Genomic DNA, 23,401 nt, shown 5'->3' on the forward strand with positions numbered 1-23,401 from the left:
AATCCCGTGAGGGACTTTGAGGCCATCGCTCGCCATGGGAGTCACGCTTTCTCAGGAAAGCTCTGCAGCACTCGGTGTCATGGAATCCCAGAAATTACGAGAAATCGGACTCACAAGACCCAAATCGCAAGATTTGTCATCTTGTGCCACAGCATCACCTACACATCATATCCGGCTTTGAGGAGAAGTCGCTCTATGGGCTGAAAGCGTTCCTCAGGCAAACCAACGAAACAGTCCTTTTCTGTAACCATCAACGCCTTCTTGGTCTTCGTCTCTCTTTTTTGCCTTCTATAGAATCTACTCTTGAAACTGGAAAGAAGCTCACATACAGGATAAAAAAAGATGAACCGGGCATCGAAGATTCTATGGATGGCGACTCTCTCTCGAGCAGCTGCAGAAGATGGTCAAGACTCTATGAGAAAACTTGCTCTTTTGCCGTTGACCTTCTTATCACTCAGTGGAAACACTTCCTATCTGGCCTCCATTTTGGCGTCGGCAGTGGGGTTCTTGGAGGGCTATAGTGTGTCAGATTTGGAGGCAGATATAAATTTTGTCAAAACCCCATCCGGCGACTTTGTTGCACATACACAGCTCAACCTTGTTCCCTACACGCGTTGGAAAGCACCTACGTTAGTATCCTCTACCCCAGTAGTTGATACATTACCTTCAACGAGCACGAAGACTCTCGTAGCGTCACATCGCCTGTCTATCTCTCATGTCATTGCCGACGAGGTGCCGCATACTTTTTCAGCAGAGGAAGTGTCACAGCTGCAACGTTTCAAAGACAGTTTTAAGGGTAGCGCTTCTGCGGTCGATTACGTGGCGAACGACCTGCTTCGCACAACAGACTCTGTGAAGGTAGCCAAAGTGGTGCTGCGTTTTTCAGCGCAGGTCGGCTTAACGATTCCCCGCTCGACGCTACAAGAGCTTGTACAAAGGTTGAAGCCTGAAGAAGCCTTCTTCGCCAGCCGCATATGTCAGGAGTTCGCATTTGAGGTGAATCTTGAAAGACTCCACCGGAGCAGCCTTATCTGCTCTCAGAGGGTACTGCATCTCGTAGATTCGCCACGCAGGAAACGGGAGGAGAGTAAACTAGAGCGGCTCCGGCGCACCACCTCTCCAAGGTGATAGCTCCTTGTTTTTCTTTTGGTGTATCTCGTCTTGCACATTTGCTGCCCTGTACCATACATACTTTTCGCGTCCATATTTCATGAAGAAGAAAGTACCTCTGTTGCGGGTTACGTCTTCCAAACGCTAGGGTAACAGGCACACCGTTACCCGCGTCCGTTACTTCGTTCAAAGTGAGCAAGTATCTGTCAAGATGGCTCTATCTCTAATGTTCTTCCCCTGTATTATCCAGGAAGGATTTCATCATGAATTGAGCCACTTTTTCATTATTTGCTCTCTTCACTTTGAGCTACTGCGCTTCTTGATCTCTCTCTCTCTCTCTCTCTCTCTGTTTGCGCCTTCTCCTCTGTGGAATTAACGAAGCTGTTGCAACACTCAAAGGACTGAAATTCAAGATGAGCGGGGAGAGCATTTTTGGTCTTTATGTGAAAAGTGCTGTCGAGCAGAAACAGCTCAGCAAAAACGAGTCGCCATATACTGGCGTGTATGAAAAGCATATGGCTGAGCCCGAAAAGCCGGCGTACTCCACTTTTTTCGAAAAGGGGAAGCAGTACGACGGAACGAATGTGCGTTTTTTTAAGCAGCGGGAGGCCATCATCGGCAAGAATGTGGGGGACACAGTTGACCCTCGACAATACCTGAAGAAGGGCAATGGCGTCCGCTACATTGCACCTGTAACACATGAAGAAAAGATGTACCGCAAGCCGCCTGTTGACAACAACTCGATACAGCTCAACCAAGGCGGGCAAAGTGGTGATGCAGAGAAAAGTTCGACAAATATGCAGCACGGTGCCGATAACAACCCAGTTTCTAGCAAAGATGGCCGCTTTGATGCTGGATGCAGTGGGGAGAACGGCAACGGCGCACACGGAAGCGCAAGTGACAGCTCATTGTACGGCTATGGCAGTGGAGACTACGGAGCTGGTTACCGAGGTGGCGACGCTTTTTCGCGAGATGCGACAAAGGATTTCGTCGCGTCGAACATTGTGGAGGTTAGCAACATGGTCCCGAAGCGACAAAAAATGCAAGCACCACTTCCCACCAGCCGCAAGAGTTTTGGTGAGGCCCCAGCGTACCTGTCTCGTGTTAAAAGTGAAATTGCTCAGGAAAAGGCTTATGTGCAGTCACTGGAAGAGGCGAAGGCTCAGCGTAAGCAGCAAGTGCATGCCAAGTATATCTATCTTCTTCCGCGGGAAGAGCATGAGAAGCTGGTGCAACAGATGCGAAGGCGGAACGATGAGTGTATCTCTGAACTGCAGAAGATACCGTTCTCAAAGGATACGCCCGGGACGCGAAAGCGCAAGATGGAGCTGGAGAAGACGATTGCAGATATTGAGGCAGCGCTGAAGAAGCTCGATAAGGATGCCCTGTTCATCTACAAAGATGATCCTGTAAACGGACAGTGGTCGAAGGAGATTGCCCTGAAAGAGGCACAAAGGTATTCAGCGCATTCACACTGAAAGGTAGCATGTACATATAGACCATTGCATAGCTTTTTTCCCTTGTATTCAGCTTCTCGCTTTCATGATGTAGTGAGGCTGTTGCCTTCTGTACAAGTTTTGACGGAGCGAAAAAAGTGTATCTGGCAAGGTGGCAAGACGCACAGAGGAGGAGCATCGTAGTCACTTCATGAGACGTGAAAGGTGAGCTACAGCGCTGGTCTTCTCTTTTTCCTGTTTGCGTGTAGTGGAACACCTCATTAATCATGCGTACTAAGCTGCGTAGTAGCCTTTTTTCGATAGCGTGCGTGACATCCTAGCGGCTTACCAATGGTGTGTTTGCTACATCTACTCTTCGCTCTTCCGCTCTTTGACTACAACTGAAGGATTCACGCCATAGTGCATATCTATTGTGACCAAAATTTTTTGTATATGTGAATCACGGGGTTGAGGCAAAGAAAGCGTTTTTGGGTGGGGAAGAAAAATGCGACGATTGGTTTCCACCACGAAGTTGCTCGGGTCGACGGCCGGCATCCGCTTGTCATCAACAAAAAACTCGGACAGAGAGCGCTTAGAGCGGCTTGTGGAAGAGGTGAAGGGCATCAAGTCGAAGCTAAAGGTGCTAGAAGAGAGCAAGGCTGCGAACGGGTTGGTTGACCTTTACGCCTCTCGCAAAATGAAGAAGCTGGACATTAAGCGTATCTTGGGTATTTTCAACGATAGAGCGTACCACGCACCTATATTCTGCCACAAAACGCTTCCGATAGTCCTGGCGCAGTTTATCACAGGACTTGACAGGCTTCCCTCTGGCCTCAACGCAATGCCGTCGATTCTGTCCGTTCGCGCAACACTTCTTCGCTCGTTTCAAAAGCTCATTAACTGCAAAATCCCTATCACCGACGGTCAAGTGCAGCACTTTCGTAGAGTGTTAGAGGATATTGATGAGGAGCACGCAGAGCGCGAGCTGTTACAAACCATGGCGTTTGGAATTCTTGAGCTGAAGGAGTACGTCTCATGTCATCGGCGAGCACTGGTGGAGCTAAAGAAGACATCCGAGAGGTGGGCCAGCATCCCCATGAGGGAGGAGGACGTGCTCACCCACGCAGAGATTCAAGACATCCAAGCGCCGTTGGACTCCGTGAATCGTTGCATGATCACATACAACTTTATCTCTCGCATGTTCCTCAACCATGACCCGGAGATGATGATGGACAGCAATCCCAGCCGCGTTGGGATGGTTGATCTTGAGATGAATCTTGAGCACGTTGTTCGGAATGCTGTTGATGAGGCGAAGCAGATTTGCACGGATTACTATGGCGACTGCCCAGACACCGAGTTTGAGCTCACTTCTGACTCCAAGGCTTTTCGATTTCCCTACATGAGCACTACTATCCGGTACATTATACTGGAGCTAATGAAAAACGCGTTTCGTGCCACAGTGGAGTCACATATGAAGCGCAACGATCTTGGGATCGTTACATGCGCTGATATGCCGCCCGTTCGCGTGCTGATCAACCTGCAAGAAGAGACGGAGCACGCGTGCATCTGCATCTCGGATGAAGGCATGGGTATGACAGACGAGGCACTCGCCATGGCGATGGCGTACTCGTACACCTCAGTCAGCAAACCAGCATTACAACTGTGCGAGTCGGGTGAGAAGTCTGCATCCACGGCGCCGTCACCACTAGCTGGCTATGGGTACGGGCTTCCGATGTCGCGTGTGTACGCACAGTCGCTTGGCGGCGACCTCTTTTTGCAGACTATGGAGGGTTACGGCACGCGCGCCTACTACTACATCAAGATCGCGGATGCATAACACTTACATGACCGAAGGAGCTAAGCGGTTCCCTGAAAATCTGAGGCGCAACGTAGCTTTTCCAAGCTGGCTCCTGCGCTTGATTTGCTCTCTGCTCCCTTGTTAGGCTGCGCAGCCAACAAAAAAAAGCTGTTTCCCACGCAAAGACACACCTAAGCACAGAGAACTTGCCTCTGTTCACTCTCTATCGGTAGTGAACTCCTTGTAGATGTGCAACAAAGCGAATGCCTTCCTCTCCCTCTTTCTTCTTGAAGTTGTTCTCCTCGCTTACAGGGGCATCTCAGCTCGTGGTATCAGAGGGTTCAGTACACCCACTTTGTGTATGGAAGTCAGGTAACCCCTATCCTTGCCAATGCTGATTCACTTCTGGTGATGACAGGGGGGCAAGTGCCTGTGATGAGGAGAGGTCAGGGCGGTGTACCGCTACTAATGTTGGCGGCCAGCTCCTGGATGCCGTAGCGTCAGAGCGACTCGTCGCAGTGAAGACGTCTGTGCCATCCATAGGATAGGCGAAGTGCTCGCGTAACTTGGGATGCGTCTTAGCCAGGCCTGACTGCGTACTGTTGTGGAGAGCCTGAGGCCACCCCGGGGGATGCACCAGGTGGCAACCGAAATGGTGGGAGCAGGTGTGAGACGACATGTGGGGCGGGTAAGTCGGTAGAGTTTGTGGCTGAGGCCGTGCTGAGATGACTGAGTCGGTGTATTGCTATAACGGGTGCGTCTGAGGCTACTTCGCAGGACACGATGGGCCTGTTGGCAGACCGGGGCTCGAGAGGAATTGAGCCCATACTGTAGAGCAAAGAGGGTGCGCCTTGAAAGAGAAAAGGGGAAAAAATTGAACGTGCACACACACACTCTCTCTCTCGATGTACGGACGTAATGCACTTTTGTGTTCTTTTCTTCGTTTGTTTGTGTTTTGGGTACTTCACTACTGCGTTGCTTTTGCTCATTTTTGGGGGGGGAGGGGGCGCCTATGCCTCCCTATGCCCACCTCGATGTCTCTGCTTGTTTTGTTGTTTCCTTTCCTTGTTATGCAGAAATGGCTGTCACATCAGGGTCCGCAAAGCTGGAGGAAATGTAGTCAACGAGTGTTGGGTGTCCACAGGAAAAGGCAAACACACACGCGCACGTCTTACACCTTCGGTGGCATGAAGCAGAAATGCGCACCAGCCACGATAGAAAACAAAAAAACGTCAAAGCGTGCCACACTGTGAGTGCACTTTGACGGTCCGATATCTGCACCGGTGGAAGAGTCGTCTTTCGCAAGCGATGTCTGCTGTGCCGCAACGGCTGATTTCGAGGGGTAAATCCAGGTGGAATAAAATCACCACCTCACACGTCAGTGTCACCATGGGGGCGAGTATCTTGACCAGGTTTCATGCATTTGAGGCTGTTTTCCATAAGGTGAATCTCATGCCCGCTTTTCAGACCCCTCTCCACCCACTCTCACACTCCACCCCATTTATTCTCTGCCTCCCATCTCTTTGCGCCGATGGTGGCACACACACACACACACAGACACACACATCCAAGCAAAGAAAAACAGAAGAGTGTGTCGCGAGGGTGGCTCTGCGAATACTTCTCCGACTCACCTAAAGAAGTTGGTCTTGACCACCTTTCGCTCTTACCGTCTCCTTTTGCTCCAGGCTGTTCTTTCCCTTTCTTTGCTTTAGTGTATGTGTGGGTGTATGTGATGTCGGCTTTTATTTATTCCATCTCCCCCTCCGTGCCTCACCCTCTTCACCACCACACGGTCTGCTGCGATGTCGCTTTCGACGGAAGAGTCTCGAGAGGAGAGGGTACTGCCGAGTGCGCAGGAATGGGAGGCACTCGCTGAGTACGAGCGGGTAGAGGCCGCGTTCGAGCTGCTTAAGCGCATCTCCGGGACGTGCCTGCGTCACGGCCACCTCCGCGTGATGGAACGAGAGGAGTTCATGTGCTACGGTGCTCATGCAGATGCCGTCAGCAGCACACGTCGACTGCTCCTTTACGGGCGCGTGCGGTATTGTCATAGGGAAGCGCTGTTGGCGCTCGTGCGGCAGGTACGCTTGCACTCGGTGCGTGACCTCGATACTGTCGTCACAGCGGGGTTGCAGGCAGGCGACCTCGTGCCACACCTGTTGCTGGAGCCTCTCACGCCGTCCCTCCACACCAACGCGTACCTACGTTGGTACCGCGTCTATTGTGCCATGCGATGCGGAATCTTCCGCTGCCTGCACGTGCAGCAACAGAAGATGAGGCATCGTCTGCGCCAACTGATGCACGAGTCAGTGGCTACGCCATTGACTAACAAGACAGGAAAAGACGAAGGGGGGAGTGCTGCGGAGAACCTGGTGGCCACATCGTCGGGGAACTTGAATTCCTCAGGGCACGCAAGCACGCTGCGCTTCTACACGCAGGAGCTCGGTGATCTCTTCGAAAAGGAGGCCGGTGCACTAAACGACTTCATGGCCGCCACGAAGGAGACGCGGGTCTCGCTGGCCTGCATTGCCGCCACTGTCCCTTCCGTCTTCGTCGCGTGGTCATGCCACTACCCCGACTGCATGGACTGGTTACAGAGGCACCTGTTTAGCGACTCTCACCTGCAAGAGACGCTGGCCACAACTGGACTCTCAGGGCGGTACGCAGTCCTTCTGGACAAAGATCCTTGGCTGTCGTTTGCGGCCGAGCACGGCGATGTGCTGCCACGTCCTCCGGAGAAGGAAACCTTTCGCATTGAGCTACTGCAACCGCTTTCGAAACGGGCACAGATTGTCCTACTAAACGTCGACGAGGACGCTGCCGAAGCCCGCACCGCGTTCGAGCACCTGAACAGAGGACTCCGTGGTTGGCAGAGCCCTGAAGTCGACCTGCTGTCACTGTGGTGTGGCCGCCAGGGCCTTCAGTCAGAGGTGGCAACTCTTTTTCACATTGAAACGCTCCCCTTCATTGTTGACGCGCGCCCAGGAAGCCGCAGGGGATTGTCGAAGGTGCCCTCTCAAGTGAGGGTGCACTCGCACAACAGTAGGCGACCGGTGATTGCGCGCTCTTCACGCGATACAACCGAGGTGACGAAGGATATGTACGGCATCGCCGACACACCGAAGATGCGCCGCAGGCGTGGAGAGGTCGGTGCACCGACGCTGGCGCTGTCTGAGGACGACAACGTATGGCACAACTTGCCTGCCCTGGAGCGTGCTCGTATTGCTGACCGACTGAGCACGCACATCGCACAACGCCGCCTTCCATTGTGCTTCACTGCTTTTGTTGGGCGGGAGTACGTGATAAGAAACCCCTACATCAATGATCCATGCAAGGCTTTGGAGTGTATCGTCAGCTCGTGCGTGAGGCTCGACGGCGAGTACGTCACTGGACATGACTTGATGCCGGTTGCCACGGAGCTGCGCCGCATGCACCAGCTAGACGGTTTCAAGTTCAACGTCAGTATCGTGGAGCCCTCGACCCCGCTTGTGTCATCGCTAGATTGGGCGACATCGCAGTTTCGACTGCAAGAAAAGACGCACGTGGCGACGTGTTCCCACTGTCAGGTGACCATAGATGTTGGTGCAGCTGCACATGTAAGGTGCTTACATTGCCCCTCGAGTGATAGGCGTAGCGTCCTGTGCGAGGTGTGCGCCTTTACAGCTCTGTGCCACCCGCCTCAGCACATTCTTCTGAAAATTCCACCTGGAGTATGGGCCCCGTCGTTACCGTTGCTGTGGGGCCCTTCCAACGTTGCTCCGCTCGCTATGTTTGCGGAACGATTGAAACCGAACCGGTTTAGTTTCCCCCACAGTATCTACTGCAATCGATGCCGCAGCATGATTCGCGGCATCCGATGGAAGTGTGCTCGCTGCTATCAGTACGATCTCTGTGATCCATGCGCCCGGATCTATAGCGAGCGAGCAGTGTCCACGATGTCCAAACCAGATGCCCCTGCCCACGGGGAAACATTGCGACCCGCTATGTTTTCCTCGTCCCCATCGCCGTTGCGGTCCAAGCCGCACGTGACACCGCACTGCGGCGAGGACGCGACGCACCCGATGCTGTTTATTCCTCACACACAGGGGTCTAACACGAACGGCTTTTTGAAGCCAGCGTGCAGCGAACACCTGGGCGAGTGGTTGCTTACACTCTAATGCAGCAGCTTACAATCACAATGGCAGACGCCACTTCCTTTGATCAACGACATCAGGTCGTCTGCCTCTTTACTGGGGGCAGCACTGTCCTTGTTTCTCTCTCCTCCCCCCCCCCCTTTGGGGATTTGCACCCGGCGGCAGCTCATACAGAGAATGTGTGCCGTCGCGATGTTCATTATTCTGTCTCTCTCTCTTGCTCCAACCCAATAACGATCCTCCACGCCTCCCTCTGAGAACATTTCACGCGTGTGTGAGACTGCGTATGTGCGTTTCCACCACCTTTTCCCTTTCCCCCGACTTACTCCCGTGGTAGGGCAAACGCGCCATGGTACGGCCCACTTCTTTGATACCCGGCCATTCTCTATCGAGCTTCCTCACCCCCATTCCTTTCCCTCCCCCACCTCTCCGCTGCCGCATACGCAACTCTGCAGCACCGTTACCCCTCTGAAGATACGGTTCCCGTGCACGTGGCGCATCCTGGACACGCCACTGCTGCTTTTTTTTCCCCTTCTTGCTCGCTGGTTTCCCGTACCCCCCCCCCCCCACGCATACCCCACGGCAGAGCGAAATACGGAACTTCCGACAATCGTTGTCTTTTCTTCTTTGACTTCTTTTCAAGTCCAGTAGGGACGCCACTTCTCTCATCCACGCCCCGCCACCACCAAACGCGGGGACAGCGACGCTTTCGATCTTACCTGTGACTCACAGCTTGCCGTCTGCCTTGGCTTCTTTATTGCTTTCACAGATTTGTTTTTCACTGCTGCCAAGCCCTCCTTCCACCGCGTCATCGCCCGGCGTCAAAATGGGGTGTGATGCGAGCTCTTTAAAGCCTAAAAGGAGCAGTGAGGGTGCGAAAATTGGCACCGCTGCGGCGGGCAGCGACAGGCTGGATGGTAGTGGCGCCTCTGCCGCGGAGCCCAAGGGGCCCCACTCGGAAGGGTCGTTAGAAATCCCGGTCCCAGAGGTTGATGAGAACCTACAGCAACGCTACTCCAGGGGTAACACAAGGGGCTCGGAGCCTAAGGCAGAGCGCAGCCCCAGCGCCCCTATTCACGCTACAGAAAAGCTAAATCCAACGTGTCCGGTGGAACTGCGCACAATTATGGATAACATGACGGAGCTCTCCTCTATGAGTACATCTTCGAGTGCCCCGCTGCTTTTTCGTATATCGCCTACAGAGCGTGCTGAAGTGGAGCCGGGCACGTGGGCGTGGTGGCGTCAAGAGCTGCGGCGCGAGCGTGTCACTAAGGATGGCTACCATCGAATGCAGCTGCAAGACGTGCATACTCGACTTACCACTCAGCACGAGGACAACCCGAGCACAGTAGAACTAGACCTCAGCAGCTGCTACATGGAGCGTACGGCGCCATACGTGCTAGGTCGCCTGTTCGCTTCTCTGCAGCTCCTTGAGCTGCGGTGGATCACCTCGCTGCGACTGGATGGTAATTATTTCACCGACGACGGCTTTGGCACCATGCTCTCCACGATGTCGGCCGCGAATGAAAAGCAGACAATCTTGCCAGTGCTGCGGCAACTCTATCTCAACAACATGAACCTCGATCGACGCTCCGTCGCTGGGCTTTTTGCGTACCTGTTTCCAGTGGACCTCAAGGCCACACACAGGATCCCGCCCAGTGAGGCGCTTCGCATCGCCGGCAACCGTGTCTCGCGGCCGTCGAAGGCTTACATCGCCGCCGACAAGCGTGGTCCTACAGTGCCGCTGTTCCCCTCCCTAACCGTCCTGAGCCTCAGCGACAACCCGGGGATGGGCACGACGGGACTCATTCAGATTCTCCGCAGCTTTTTGGCCGTTCACTATGAACCGCACGCCCTTTCTGTCATGGATCTCTCCAGGTGCGGCTTGGACAGAGCGGCTTCCAGATACTTGCACGAGTACTTTGAGCAACTCTCGAGGGTAATCGACACCAACTGTTACCCCGTGGTGCCACGGCGATTTGTGCTGATGGGAAACCAGCACGGCATTGCAGACTTGCATGAGATCTACTCGCCAAAAACAACCGGTGTCCAGCTCGTTCTATGAGCAGTAGCGCTGCACTCTCATCGTCCTTGTCGCGACAGCCGCTGCCTCCGTTCTTGTGGTCGACGATAGAGTCGTAACTGCCTGGCGCCGGTGTGTTCGACAAGTAGCGACCTTTCGTCCCTTCGGTGCGAGCGTGCGTATCGACGTAGCAGCGGGTTTCAATAGGATGGTCATGTATCATTGGCTGAGAGTGCTCCTTTTTCATTCATTTTTTTACTCTCTGTATGATGTGATAGCGGGCTGTTGCAGAGTGTGTGTAAAGAAGGGGCCGTAGAGGCGCGGTGTGGAGAGCGAGGAAGGGGAGAGAGCGGAGCAACTCCTTGCTTACCCCACTGCTGATAGACGCCTCATTTCGCTCCCCCGTTTGGAGTCGCTTCACGTTCCCGTGCCTTTGCCTCACTAACGTTCTCGTTCCCCCCTCTTCGTCTCTTTTGTTATTTGATCTCTCCTCAGCTCCTCTACCTTTCCTCTTCAAGTAGCGAGCAAAGGTAGGCACTGTACATAGACATACGCACACACATGCGCCTTTGGTTTTCCAGGGGAGGCTGGTGTGTTGGCGAGGGGGGAGGGGGACGGGGTCTATGTACTCTCGCTATTTCTTGTCGACCTGCTGATTTCGTAGCCCTCCCCTCCCCTCCCCTCCCCTCTTTCTTTGTTGTTTTTCCTCGCACACTTCCCACACCCATCACTGTGGTGCACCCCCCACCCCCCCCATTCTTTTGTTCCCTCTCCCCCCCTCCTCCTCCTCCCCACTTCTACGCTCGTTTCCGCGCCTGCCCATATCTCCTCTTCACGCAATACGCTCTCTTCTGCGTGTTTTCTTTCTCTTTTTTTGGGGGGTGGGGGGGGAGGTGTTCGTGTTTGGTTTTATTGTTGTGCGCACGTCGCTGATGTGCCGGTATATTCCTATTCGTGCATGTATGGTGTACTCGTGTGTGCTTGTGTGTGTGCAATCGTGGGTGTCCTCTTCTGGTTATCTGCTCTTTCACACCTTCACTCCTTCGGTCTTTCTCTACCCCCCGCATATCCACGCAAGGTGAAGTGGGGAGCGTATTTTTCGTGGTCAGGTATTGCGTATGTCTGCGTGCTTTTTTTCCGTGTGGCGTGTACTCATTCTTCCCTTACACCTGTATCTTGTATACATGGATGCGCATTTGATGCATGTCGCTGACGCTGGCGCTCTTGGCGCTCACTTCCTCTGCTAAACCTTGATGTGTCGACGGTGCATCAACAGACGTCTTTGTTTTGTGGCTCTTTCTTTTCCCTTCTTTCTTCTCCGCTTCCTCCCCTTGACGATTGGTACTCTTGCCTGTTTGAGCTGGGGGGGGGGGGGCGGGGCGACACCATAGCGAATCTCCTCTTCGCGCGCCCATATATCTGTGGTGGAGCGCGTCAGACGGTCTGCGCCCCTCTTCTTCCTCTTTCGCAGTTTTGTTTATGATGCCTCCAGCCGCTTCTCCTCCCTTTCTCTCTGTCACACACACACCCACGGTCTGTCTTGCTCTGTGACTCAGTGATGTGCCCATTGTGTTTGTTCATCCGCTCCGCCCCTCCCCCTTCTCTCCAACGCGAGCAGTAAATCAGCAATTTCTTCCGTCGTATTCATTCTGCCATAGAAAAGTAGCTCAGCTCCACCCCGCCCGCTCCCCCCCCACGGCCTGCCAACAGGCCCATCGCATCCTGTGAGGCAGCGGTCAACGCACGTTACAGCAGTGCCGACTCGATGGCCTAGGCAAGGCCTCAGCGTCGATCTTTGCCCGCTCTGCCCGTTTTGCAGGTCGCCTCGCAGCCGCTGCCATTATGCTGGCCGCCACCCGGTGCATCCTTCGGGTGACACGCAGGCTTCCCACACCAGTGGGCAGTGAGGGCCAGTTGGGGAACACTCGAATCACGCTGTCACTTTGCCCACCCTATGGATGGCACAAGCGTGTTCATTGTGGCGTGTCACGCCGACGCGACGCCATCCAGGACCTGCCGCCGGCATCAGTAGCGGTACACCGCCCTGACCTCCCCACGTCGTAAGTGCCTGACCCTAGTACCACGCTGAGGTGTCCCCTGCCGTCAGGGGTGACTCACGCAGCCAAAAAGTACAAAATAGTAACGCAAGGCTACCTGTACATCCTTCTCTTCTGACAACGATTTTGTTTCCCCATTATGAAGCACCTAGAAATGTGTGTTCACTTTTTCCCCTCACGCGTGTTGTTTTGCTGCTCAGCCTCTTTCGCTCTCTCGCCTTCGCTGTCCTTCATGAAGCCTGTATGCGAGTGTGAGTTGGGCATCGGTACACGAGTGGGCAAGTACTGTACGGATTCAGCTGTGCAAACCATACCCACACAGCGGGATTGCCTTGGCTTGTCGTCAAAGTTGTACTGCCCGACATGGAGACTTGTGGGCACAGGAGGGCCTACGCGATGGAGGGGAAAGAGAGCCGTCTTGCCATGTAGAAGGAGAATATCGAAGAGAACCAAACTACTCAAAAATAGGCGAGTGGAACGCTTTAACGACATCGCTGCGGATATGTCCCCATCAAGGCTCACCCACCGGTGACGCTGCTGACGTTTCTACGACTGTGTACGGCTAGCGCGCTCTCAAGTATGTCTGAGGCACTCGGTGCGCTCGGCGTTCCTCTCTGTCGAGGAGAACTCGGATGCGAATGAGGGAGGAGGCGTGAGGACTAATGCACTGACGAATTCTCACTGGTGCCGAGAATGAAAGTGCTTGCACGCTCCATCCTCTCCCCTCCGTGTCTCTTTCTGCGCTCCTTTTTCAGCGCAGAAGTTAATACTGCGTCCCCCACTCCCGTACATGTTTCTCCCTATTTTACAATTTCAACACGCCTTTTCCTCCACCCCATTCCCCCTACCCCGTGTCCCTTCACCTGTGCGCATGTCGATTGTATCTACACGTACCATTGCGTGAAACCACTTCAGCAGTCTTCTCGGTTGCTCACCCACTTTTTGCCGCACTCTTCCCCTTCCTCACGCCCTCGCGCAACACCCCACAGTGTGGGCCAAGGCGCCTGATACGTACGCCTGCAGCACAGCAAAAAAAAAAAAACAGAAAAGAAGAAGGAATATGCTGCGCCGCTCTCTCGTGATGCGTGGCGGCTTTTCGCAGGAGGCCTTTCACCGAATGACCAAGTATATTACCTCTCGCAACCCGAATGAGAAGTACCTGCGCACGGGCCACATCGTTCTCGAGACACTGAAGCGGTACCACGCGTACATCCTGGCGGTTGTTCTCATCAGCACCTTCACCGTATATGACCACCGCCGGCATCCAGAGAAGATGCCAGGTGCCACCCATGATGGTCGCTCCCTGGTGCTGTAGGAGTATGGTTCATGAGGTAGAGCTTTGCCCTCTACCACTCTGCAGTCTCTTGTTGGTATGCAGCAGGAGTCCGTAATGTTGTGAAGCCGTGCACACGTAATTTGTGTCAGCGCTTGATCTTGCGCATGTACGTTGGCCTAGTTTTGTTTGTGTCCTCTCCCTCTCAACGTGACTGCTAAGCTTGTTGTTGGGATGGCTGTGTGCTTCTCGATGTGTGTGTGTGTGTGTCTCTCCTGATGGATTTTGCTGTCGCTGCCGTTGCTCTCACTCTCTTGCCGAGTCCCCTCTCCACACGACGTTGGTGAGGGAAGGCGAAAAAAAAAATAATAAACAGCGAAGACGAGAATGTGGGCGTCCACTTTGGGCTTCGTTTTCCGGCATTGAGGCGAAGCGGGGAAGCGGAAGTGTGCAGCAGAAGAGGTGGCAGGAAATGCTGTTGTTGCTTGCCTTGCATGCTCCTTTTGCTCTCCACGTCCCTCTCTGTTGTGTATGCGCTCAACAGCAACAGGATGCCTGCTGTGTGTGCGTCTGAACCTGTGGGGGTAATTCTTTGCCTGTTCTCCTTAGTCAACTTCCTTCATATCCACCCATTCATCTACATTGCAGTAGAGACGTAGAGGTGCTCTCGTGGCCACTTCAACGCCGCTTTCGTTCAACAAGATTGCTCTGACGTATCATGCAGCGCCATCGCATGTCAGTACCAAGGCCACGTGGTGCGCCGTCGCAGAGCCTGCAATGTCCGCCGGTGGCTTCTGCCAAATCACCTGCAAGACGAGCATCACGCAGCAGCAGTGCCGCAACGACTCCAGCATTCAGTGCGATCGAGCTCACGCGGGCCCAGCAGGTCAAGGCCAAGGCTGCACGCGACGCGGTTGTGGGGGCAATGGCGAAGAGCTCTCCACAAACGGCGAAAAGGTTTGTGGAGTCAATCTCGCTTGATATAGATGTGGAGACAACACGAGAGGTGCGGTTGAGTAAAAAGGGCCTTTTTGCCTTGCCGTCCTCGATTGGAACCCTGTGCCGTCAGCTGCGGAAGCTGGACTTGTCGGGCAATGATCTCACAGACCTGAGTCCCCTGGCCACACTACAGTACCTCTCTAACCTGAACGTCGCACACAACGACCGGCTTGCATCGCTGAAGGGCCTGTCCGGGACGTGTCTCTCCGTGCTGAACATTTCCTTCTGCGCGGTGGAGTCATTGGAGGGACTCGAGCACACCGCGCTCACCTTGCGCACCCTCATTGCCAATGACAACCGCCTGCAGTTACACTCTCCACTACTCGGCGACATCGAGGCGGCGACCGGCGAGGATGCGGTGGAGCTGGCAGCTACGCGTGAGCACCTCCCCGAGTCCTTGCGCAGGAGTAGTAGCAGCAGCAGCGCAGCCCTGCACGCGGTGGCGCAGCGAAACTACTCCATTATTTCTACCTTTCAGCAATGTGAGACAGTCGTGCTGTCCCGCAACACTCGCCTCTGTCAGCTCTTTCCAACGTGGGGCGTGGAGGAGGTGGTGACGGAGTGTGGTGAAGGTCCAAGTCGCGCGAATGCCGCGGCGGATGATGAGGGTAGCGACGAGGTGACCAACGATAACTCCGAAAACTGTGAGAAGCGCCGCGCGTCCACGACTCAGAGACACAATCACCGAAGGATGACTTCATGTTCGACGGATCAGTCGGTCTTCGCCGCAGCCGCTAGCGAGACCTTCAGTGACTCACCCGAGATGGAGGCGTACAATCAGCGGCGGCGAGCGTTGGCCTTGGCTCACCCTCTCTCTGTGTTTGAGAAGTTGTCACGGCTGAAGAAACTGTCGCTGAGCGGCTGTGAGCTGCACTCCCTGCCAGCGCGGTGGTTTCTGCCCATGGTTACGGAGCTTCGGCTCGCCCAGAATCACCTCACCTCTCTTCAGCCAGACGGCGTCGTATTGCGCTCTCTGCACATCCTCGACATCAGCAACAACCTCTTCGTATCAGTGGTGTCCCTGCGCCGGTGTCACTATCTTGAGCAGCTGAATGTGCGCGGCAACCCGCTCATCGAAAATGCTGCCGTGCAGGACAAGGCAACCGGGCTGACCCCCGCTGAGCCAATCGCTGACGCCGCCGCGACAACTCCTTCCTTAGGCACCAGTGCAGCCCCCATCACGGTGCAGCGGCGCGTCCTTCACTTGTTTCCCAATATGAAGTTGCTGAACGGACAACCAATGATGACAGCGGAGCAGGTGCGCGCCGCGTACAAGCAGAGGAACGCGCGATCGACAGCGTGGCAACAGGAAAAGTTGACTGAGGAGGGCTGTAATGAAGGCCCGGATGTTGTTACCAGTCTGCATGAGGCATGCGATTGTGTAAGCGATGCACGCACTGCCCCGGGCGATAGCGAGAACGGTGGTGCTTCCGGCGAAACACCGCACGTGGCAGCCATGGCGTGCGTCGAAGCACGACCCCTCGCCCGCAAAGCACGCCGTGTTGACCCTGCCGTCATCGCAGCGGAGGCGGATGAGAAGGACGTCTTCGTCGAGGCTCCCTCATCGGTGGCCAAGACTGCGCACGCAGCAATTGTGCGGCGGGAGCGCATGCTACTGCGTGTTGGCACCACCGCTGCTTCAGGGAGTAGCACGACCGCAGGGAGGCAAAAGCGAAAGTGTGGCAAGACACCAGCGTCATCCGTTCCTGTTGCTTTCGGGCAGGCGGCTGTCACAAAGCTGCTCGAGCAGAGCCGCAGCAGGAGTACGTGGTAGAGGCGCCTGTGCGCTCCTGTGTGTGTGTGTGTGTGTGTTATTCAGTCCGCTCTCAAGGTGATTCGCCTCGCCTGTGGCCATGCATGGATATACACTCACATACACGCATGAACGCGGTAGTGTTGAGCTGTACGCTACTCACACCCTCTCCCTTTCGTTAACAAGCCATTTGAGCGATTAAACGTCCTGTATAAGCGATAGCAAAGCAAGTGTGTATGCGCCTCTATACTCTGCACTGCGTGTACATCAGAGAGAGAGAGAGAGAGAGAGAGAGAGAGAGGGAGAGCCCTTTTCCGTCTTTGTCTACCTGCCTGTGTGCCGTAGCGCGTGATCTGCCCATATGCGCGTGCGTGCGTATGTGGCATTCTCCACATCACAACCTGCCTTCTCCAAACGTCTGCTCTGCTTGCGCTCGCCGGTTGGCGAAGAGTTGATTGCGCTCTGTACATCCCACTCATACTACTGTTCCCGCCTGTTTCTTTTCGACCGCTATGCTGCATCTATCAGCACGAGACTACCTGCAAACCCGCTTGCTGACGATCAGGGGGGGGGGCGGTGCGTGGGAGGGGGAGACACACCAACACACGTGAATACGCATATGCACAAGAAGAAAGACAGTGACGCTACAGTCTTTCGGCCACCTGCGTGAAACGAGTCTCCTACTCAGGGGGAGTCGTTCTCTCCTTTTCCAGCACACAAGCGGCCAGCAACACACACCGCTTCCCATACGCGGACGGAGGACTGCTGCTGCTACTGCCACACATTAAAGCGACAGTAAAGGCGCCTACCGCTTTTCTTCCCTCTTCTCCACCGGCGTCTACTCCGGTTCCCGAACTCCCTTTGCTGGTGGACTTTCATGTTTGAAGAGGCGCTTCGGCAAGCGCCGCGAGAGGAGCTCGTGGAGCACATTCAACTGCAGCGCGAGCTGATTCAGCGCCTTCACCGGCGCGTCCTCGAGTTAGAGAGCTCCCTGGAAAGCATGTATACGTGCTCTAGCGCTGATTGTGGTGCCGACAGTGCCGCTGACTGCCGAGCGTCACCGTCTGAACAGCAGCGCTCTGCTCTTTCCACCAACGCTCGCCCTAGTCCTTCGCATCCCGCATACCCACAGTGCGTAGGCGGAGCGTCTGGAGGCGGCACGCCGCAAACGGCGAGAACACACCCCTCGGTGACGCATCGTGAGACGTCGCTGGCCTTCAACAACCTCTGGCGCGCTGACGAGGATGGAGCGGTGACGGCGCCGGAGCCGCGCCGTCAACCCCCGCACCCTCACACAGAGGAAAAGGCGCCAACTACCTTTGCGAGTTTGTCTTTTTCATCGCAGCGGCAAGCGAATGCGCATGTGGCCCTGGCGACGTACAACAATGGAACTAGTGCGACTACAGCATCAGCGCCGGCATTGCCGGCGCTGTCTTCTGCTGCTGCTTCCTCTACTGAGCTCACCTCATCATCGGTGGACCACCCCACGTTGTTGGAGGGGATCAAGGAAATCAACTACGTGCTCGCCGCCCACCGAGCCGGCCATCCAGCTCTTCCCCTACCAGTGGTCGAGGAGTTGGAGGATATTCGGACGAGGCTGTTGCTGGGCTTCAAGCAGACCTACGTGATGGGCGACAGAGACGACGGGACAGCCCAGGCGGCGGCGGCGGCATGTCAGGCCTATTGTGCACTACCACAAGGCGAGGAAGCGGTGCCTTACGAAGTCCCATTGGATCTCTTGTTCGAGCGCCGCGCGGATGCCTTCAGCGACGCGAGTCGCGTGTGCCCACGATGGATCTCGCCAGACTCGTCGCGGGTTGTTTATGGCACATCACCGCATTGCCACCCCGTAGCGCTGCGCGGTGGGAACCGGAATGGGGAGGAGGAAGAGGAGGAGGGCTGACAAGATCGAAGCCTACGCGGTTTGCCCATCATCCTACGTGCGGCTGGTGTCGCCGTTGCCCGCTCCCCCCCCCCCCCTGCCCCCTTAGCTTGACACCGCTCCCGAGAGGACAGAGACGCACAGGCACTCGGGTGCGCTATCATCATTAGGCGCTGCCCACTTTTATACATCCCTCTCTCCCTTTAGGAGAGACACGCATGAGAAACGCCGCGAGGAATACGAAATGCAGGACGGCGAAGAGGAGAGAAACAGAGACGCGCCACCGTTGTCTGTTCTTTTTTCCTCTCGCTCTCGATCTCATTCTTGCCAGCAGATGCCAGGCTAGAGAAATGCGCCCCATTGGTGCTGGTGGACTCTGCTAGACATACCTCTGGTTGAGACTCCGCTAAGGATATTGCTAACCAGTCATAGTCACAGAAACACACATGCGCGTACATGCGGGAGGAGGGTTTCTCAGGGTGCCTCTCTCGCACAATGCTTGAGGATGATGTTGCTCTTTCCCCCCTCCGCTCACCCCCTCCGTATACCTCATACATTCCCCTTTCCATGCCCCCTTAGCTCACGCACACCTACCAGCTCTTCCGGGCACTCCGTGCTAGTTTTTGCTTCCTCCACCGTGCCCGAGAGGAAGCACAGACGTCTTCGCAAAGTCACGTGTGGTGATAGGTAGGCGCACATAGACGCACCCCTCTTCACTTGTGTGCGTGTGTACTACCTTCCCTTTATTGGTTTGAACAACAGCACGCGTCTGTTTTGTGTACTGCGACAGACAAGAGGAGGGGGCAGCGCCACTGATATCTTAGCAGGCCCTCGCCCGCGCCTGTGCCTTTCCTCCTTCCTTTCCTCCCCTACCACCGCCACTCCAATCTCGCTTGTCGGTGTTCTCATAGGAGCGAATGCAGTTTGTGTTTGCCGTCAAGGGCCGTAGCTCGAGGGCGCCGCAGCTGCTGGCCGCCGACCGACTTTTTGTTGTGGCAGCTCGAGAGACAACCCATCGCGCTCGCCATGCGCGGGGTTGGGGGAAGAGGAGGTATAGCGCTGTCGCCCCTGCGCCCGGCGCGCCGCTGCAGATCTCAGGCTCTCGACTGAGGGACCTCTGTTGGGGGGAGTCGCCTCTATCCTCCATACTGTCGCTGGAGAAGGACGATCTCAAGTTTAATTGCGTGATAGTGCAGACACCGTACGCTGTTCGTGCCGCCAACATGGATGTTGAACCGGTGTCGCTGCGCGTGATCGCCGCGGATGCCCTCGAACACGTTTTCTTCAACGTCAACGAGGATCTCTTGCAGGATGGCCGCCTGGTTGTCTTTACATATGCTGATAACCTTTTGCACGTCGGCATCGACGCCAATGCTTGGGCAGAGGCCCGAGTGGCGGCGACCGCCGCCAGCACAGGCGTTGCTGTCGGTGATGGTGACGGTAGCACTGGGCCTTATGGCCATGCAAGCGGTCCTGTAAGTGAGGGTGCCACCAACAAGGACCCCTCTCTCAGCGCTGACAGCGGCACTGATGCAGAGTTAGCCAAGCGGCCGCGCCGGGTCGACGTCGTATGGGGTAAGGAAGAGCCCAGCCGGTCGTCCCGCCGCCTCGACTCACCGCGTTCTGTGCTCAAGAAGGAGCAGGTGCTGGCTGTAGTGCCCTGTACTGTGAACGGCGACGACATCAAAGAGCTGAATGAGCTCATCGACGAAGGCAAACTCGCCAGCTTCGACGTGAGCCTGACTGACTTCTTCTGTTCTCAGTGCTATCATTTACCGCTGTTAACGCTAACCATGTCGTGCTGTGGGGCAGTGCTGTGTCAGTGCTGCGCACCGACGCCGCCGACGGTGGAGGGAGTGTCGGCGACAGATCGTGCGTGCCCAGTCTGCGGAGAGGAGCCACTCGACCCTCCGCTAAGCCACCCGGAACGCGATGTGAAGGTGGCAAAACTGGTCAAGGAGCTGAAGGTGCTGTACTTTCCTCAGCTCCGCGCACTTCGTGAGTCAAGGCGAGTCTCTGTGGAACCGCCAAAGCCTTCAATGCCGCCTTTTCTGCTGCTCAATACACCGGTGCTTGAGCCGCCGCGATGATCGCGAAGTTGGCCTCACTTCTTGCAGGAAGGAAAGCATGCTGATAAGACTCTGCATACGCAGAGGTACCATCGCTCCAGGTGGACACATACACACAGAGCTGAGCCTCTTTGCTGTGGGTGCGTCATGTCCGGCAAAGCCAACTCCACAGCGACGCCTCTGCTGCCTTCCTCACACCCACTCCCTCTCCCTATGAGGGTTGTCGACGGTGCATTGTGCAGCGGGATCGGGCGGTGGTTGATCATGCGCTTCAGCTAAAACGCCTACAGCGCACAGATATCCCCCACGCACATCGCCGCCTACTCACATGGCCGGTTACCTAGTTTCCTACTTCTGTTCACATGACGCCTAAAGCCCCTCTTTGTTTCCCCCCTCTCCCCCCTCCTGATGGCAGGGGACACCTCAGCGTGGTACTAGGGTCAGGCACTTACGACGTGGGGAGGTCAGGGCGGTGTACCGCTACTGATGCCGGCGGCAGGTCCTGGATGGCGTCGCGTCGGCGTGACACGCCACAATGAACACGCTTGTGCCATCCATAGGGTGGGCAAAGTGACAGCGTGATTCGAGTGTTCCCCAACTGGCCCTCACTGCCCACTGGTGTGGGAAGCCTGCGTGTCACCCGAAGGATGCACCGGGTGGCGGCCAGCATAATGGCAGCGGCTGCGAGGCGACCTGCAAAACGGGCAGAGCGGGCAAAGATCGACGCTGAGGCCTTGCCTAGGCCATCGAGTCGGCACTGCTGTAACGTGCGTTGACCGCTGCCTCACAGGATGCGATGGGCCTGTTGGCAGGCCGTGGGGGGGGAGCGGGCGGGGTGGAGCTGAGCTACTTTTCTATGGCAGAATGAATACGACGGAAGAAATTGCGCCTTCTCTCTCTTTTCCTGCTACACGCGCGCGCACACGCATGCCGTCACTTCCCTCGCCACTTTCCTTCTCTGTGTTCCTCTTCTCCCCCAGTTTCGACTGCTGAAGCGACACACAAATGGTTCCTACCTTCCCCGCTGCTGCTGTATGAGCGTATCTGAATGTTGCTGTAGAGGCAATACTTACCTCAACACATGCAGTCACGTCCTTCATCTGCGGTAGTTCACAGAGCAACATACACGCACCGCCAGGACTCTCAATGCCGGCACGGAGGCAGTTAACAGACCTAAACGCAGACGCGCGAGCGCTACCCTTGAGCTGGAGAAGTCTCGCAGATATCAAGAAACACGTGTTTAGTCCAGGGTACGTTGTGGAGGATAATACTGGCCTCTTCGTCGGTGTGGCTGAGCCTGTAGGACGACCTGTCACTGCAGCCACCGTTGTGCTATGCAACTTTTTCTCCGAACGCGTTCGTCGAAAGCGTAATCGAGGAATAGAACCCCCTGTTCAATGCGCGAGCCACAATGAGAGCGCTGGCGGCACTCCAGGCAAGCCCCAAAGCAACAGCACAGTGCGGCCCAGCTGCTGTAGTAAGACCTTGTGTAGTGCGGTCTTGGCGGTGCTGCGCGCCGCTCATGAATCTATCGGGAGCGCCGAGGCTGCCGGTCATGGTGGTTGTATTGTGTTGGTGCATGTAACAGTAATAAGAGAGGATGTGAGCTGTTCACCATCATTCAAGACAGCTGGCCGCGCGCCTGTGTGCTATGTGGACGGAGTGTGCGTTGCAGAAGACATTACCCGAGCGTACCGAGCCGTGTGGACGAGCCCATGCATTTCATCAAAGCTACCGACGCGCTCAACAACGGATGACACCACCACCGCTGTTGCTGTCGCATCGAATACTTCTGGCTCTTCGCTTCGCCCGATACCGGTGGAAAGGCAGCTGCAGGCGCAACCGACTCACGTGGGCGACAGTTGCTGCACTGGCACTCCCTTTTGTGGGGTGCGGCTGATGTGGGTATCACCGTCGTCACGTGGACGTGGGATAGCCTTTTCGATGATTGAACGGGCCCGGCATGCCGTATGCTACGGCTTTGTGGTGCCGGCAGAGCACGTCGCCTTTAGCGAGCCCACCGCGATGGGCAGCGCCTTTGCTCGCCGGTACCAAGCGCGAGACGACTTCCTTGTGTATTACTACTGAGTGTCCTCCGCTCTTCGTGTCGTCGTGCCTCTTTACAGGAGGGCACGTGCCCACTTACGTGACGTACGTAGGACTGAAATGACGAAAGAAGACAGGCGAACATACGCCCACCTAGATTTATAAGGGCACAGGTGGGAGCAGTACTCTCACCCACGCCACCGCACTGCCTCCAGTCGCTACACATGGTGCAATGCAGTTGTCCAACGCAACGGAACACATAACGTGTTTCACCTCTAGGGAGGTGGAGGGGGGTGAAGGGAGTCGTGTGTTTTGATTCTCTAGAACACCTCGTATGTTCCACTCGTACCACTTCTCTGTTGCCGCCTGGTTTGTCGGTACGCGGAAACCTTCCACGGTTCTCTCCTCTGCGTCCCCTAGTGAAGGTCCCCCTCGCCTTCTCTCTTCCTCTATCGCCCTCTCGTTCCCTCGCTCATTCCTGCAGAAGCGTTGGCGATCTCTTTTACGTGTGTCGGTTTCGCCCCTACGCAACCTACCACAGTCCGCCCCTCTACTACTGATCGAGATCACCACTGATGCACTTGGATGAATTAAGCAGCAAGGTATTCAACGAAAAACCCTACGCGTCACTGTACGTTACCCCTACGCCCCTGCGAGAAGAACCACAACGGTGGCTGTGCTATGGCACAGCCACCCACCCACCCGCTGCCATTAAAAACAAATAAACTTCTCCTATGAGGTGCCGCCAACCACTGCTACGTGTCTGTGAAGAACATAAGAATTATAGAGACCTACCACATAAACACCTACGTAGGCGCACCT

The 23,401-nt window shown here is 55.6% G+C and overlaps 10 protein-coding genes across 10 annotated transcripts, besides 3 other annotated features; all 10 read left to right on the forward strand.

Moving 5' to 3' along the window:
• Positions 1–342: 342 nt before the first annotated feature.
• Positions 343–1,128, forward strand: LPMP_204490 (hypothetical protein; the record flags this gene model as incomplete). Its single annotated transcript, XM_010700347.1, has 1 exon — positions 343–1,128. One exon carries the CDS (start codon positions 343–345, stop codon positions 1,126–1,128), a length of 786 nt encoding a protein of 261 aa, XP_010698649.1.
• A 395-nt stretch (positions 1,129–1,523) lies between these two features.
• Positions 1,524–2,588, forward strand: LPMP_204500 (hypothetical protein; the record flags this gene model as incomplete). Its single annotated transcript, XM_010700348.1, has 1 exon — positions 1,524–2,588. One exon carries the CDS (start codon positions 1,524–1,526, stop codon positions 2,586–2,588), a length of 1,065 nt encoding a protein of 354 aa, XP_010698650.1.
• Positions 2,589–3,051: 463 nt separating this feature from the next.
• On the forward strand, positions 3,052–4,383 carry LPMP_204510 (developmentally regulated phosphoprotein-like protein; the record flags this gene model as incomplete). The annotated part of the gene is made up of 1 exon (XM_010700349.1): positions 3,052–4,383. One exon carries the CDS (start codon positions 3,052–3,054, stop codon positions 4,381–4,383), a length of 1,332 nt encoding a protein of 443 aa, XP_010698651.1.
• Positions 4,384–4,654: 271 nt separating this feature from the next.
• Positions 4,655–5,205: a repeat region.
• Positions 5,206–6,146: 941 nt separating this feature from the next.
• Positions 6,147–8,501, forward strand: LPMP_204520 (hypothetical protein; the record flags this gene model as incomplete). The annotated part of the gene is made up of 1 exon (XM_010700350.1): positions 6,147–8,501. The coding sequence occupies one exon, from the start codon at positions 6,147–6,149 to the stop codon at positions 8,499–8,501; it is 2,355 nt and encodes a 784-aa protein (XP_010698652.1).
• A 1,264-nt stretch (positions 8,502–9,765) lies between these two features.
• On the forward strand, positions 9,766–10,542 carry LPMP_204530 (hypothetical protein; the record flags this gene model as incomplete). The annotated part of the gene is made up of 1 exon (XM_010700351.1): positions 9,766–10,542. The coding sequence occupies one exon, from the start codon at positions 9,766–9,768 to the stop codon at positions 10,540–10,542; it is 777 nt and encodes a 258-aa protein (XP_010698653.1).
• Positions 10,543–12,129: 1,587 nt separating this feature from the next.
• Positions 12,130–12,593: a repeat region.
• A 1,024-nt stretch (positions 12,594–13,617) lies between these two features.
• LPMP_204540 (hypothetical protein) lies at positions 13,618–13,872 on the forward strand (the record flags this gene model as incomplete). The annotated part of the gene is made up of 1 exon (XM_010700352.1): positions 13,618–13,872. One exon carries the CDS (start codon positions 13,618–13,620, stop codon positions 13,870–13,872), a length of 255 nt encoding a protein of 84 aa, XP_010698654.1.
• Positions 13,873–14,755: 883 nt separating this feature from the next.
• LPMP_204550 (hypothetical protein) lies at positions 14,756–16,603 on the forward strand (the record flags this gene model as incomplete). The annotated part of the gene is made up of 1 exon (XM_010700353.1): positions 14,756–16,603. One exon carries the CDS (start codon positions 14,756–14,758, stop codon positions 16,601–16,603), a length of 1,848 nt encoding a protein of 615 aa, XP_010698655.1.
• Positions 16,604–17,459: 856 nt separating this feature from the next.
• Positions 17,460–18,485, forward strand: LPMP_204560 (hypothetical protein; the record flags this gene model as incomplete). The annotated part of the gene is made up of 1 exon (XM_010700354.1): positions 17,460–18,485. The coding sequence occupies one exon, from the start codon at positions 17,460–17,462 to the stop codon at positions 18,483–18,485; it is 1,026 nt and encodes a 341-aa protein (XP_010698656.1).
• Positions 18,486–19,381: 896 nt separating this feature from the next.
• LPMP_204570 (hypothetical protein) lies at positions 19,382–20,554 on the forward strand (the record flags this gene model as incomplete). The annotated part of the gene is made up of 1 exon (XM_010700355.1): positions 19,382–20,554. The coding sequence occupies one exon, from the start codon at positions 19,382–19,384 to the stop codon at positions 20,552–20,554; it is 1,173 nt and encodes a 390-aa protein (XP_010698657.1).
• Positions 20,555–20,952: 398 nt separating this feature from the next.
• Positions 20,953–21,416: a repeat region.
• A 263-nt stretch (positions 21,417–21,679) lies between these two features.
• Positions 21,680–22,621, forward strand: LPMP_204571 (hypothetical protein; the record flags this gene model as incomplete). The annotated part of the gene is made up of 1 exon (XM_010700356.1): positions 21,680–22,621. The coding sequence occupies one exon, from the start codon at positions 21,680–21,682 to the stop codon at positions 22,619–22,621; it is 942 nt and encodes a 313-aa protein (XP_010698658.1).
• Positions 22,622–23,401: the final 780 nt, after the last annotated feature.

Source organism: Leishmania panamensis (assembly GCF_000755165.1).
Source record: "Leishmania panamensis strain MHOM/PA/94/PSC-1 chromosome 20 sequence".
Lineage (NCBI taxonomy): Eukaryota > Euglenozoa > Kinetoplastea > Trypanosomatida > Trypanosomatidae > Leishmania > Leishmania panamensis.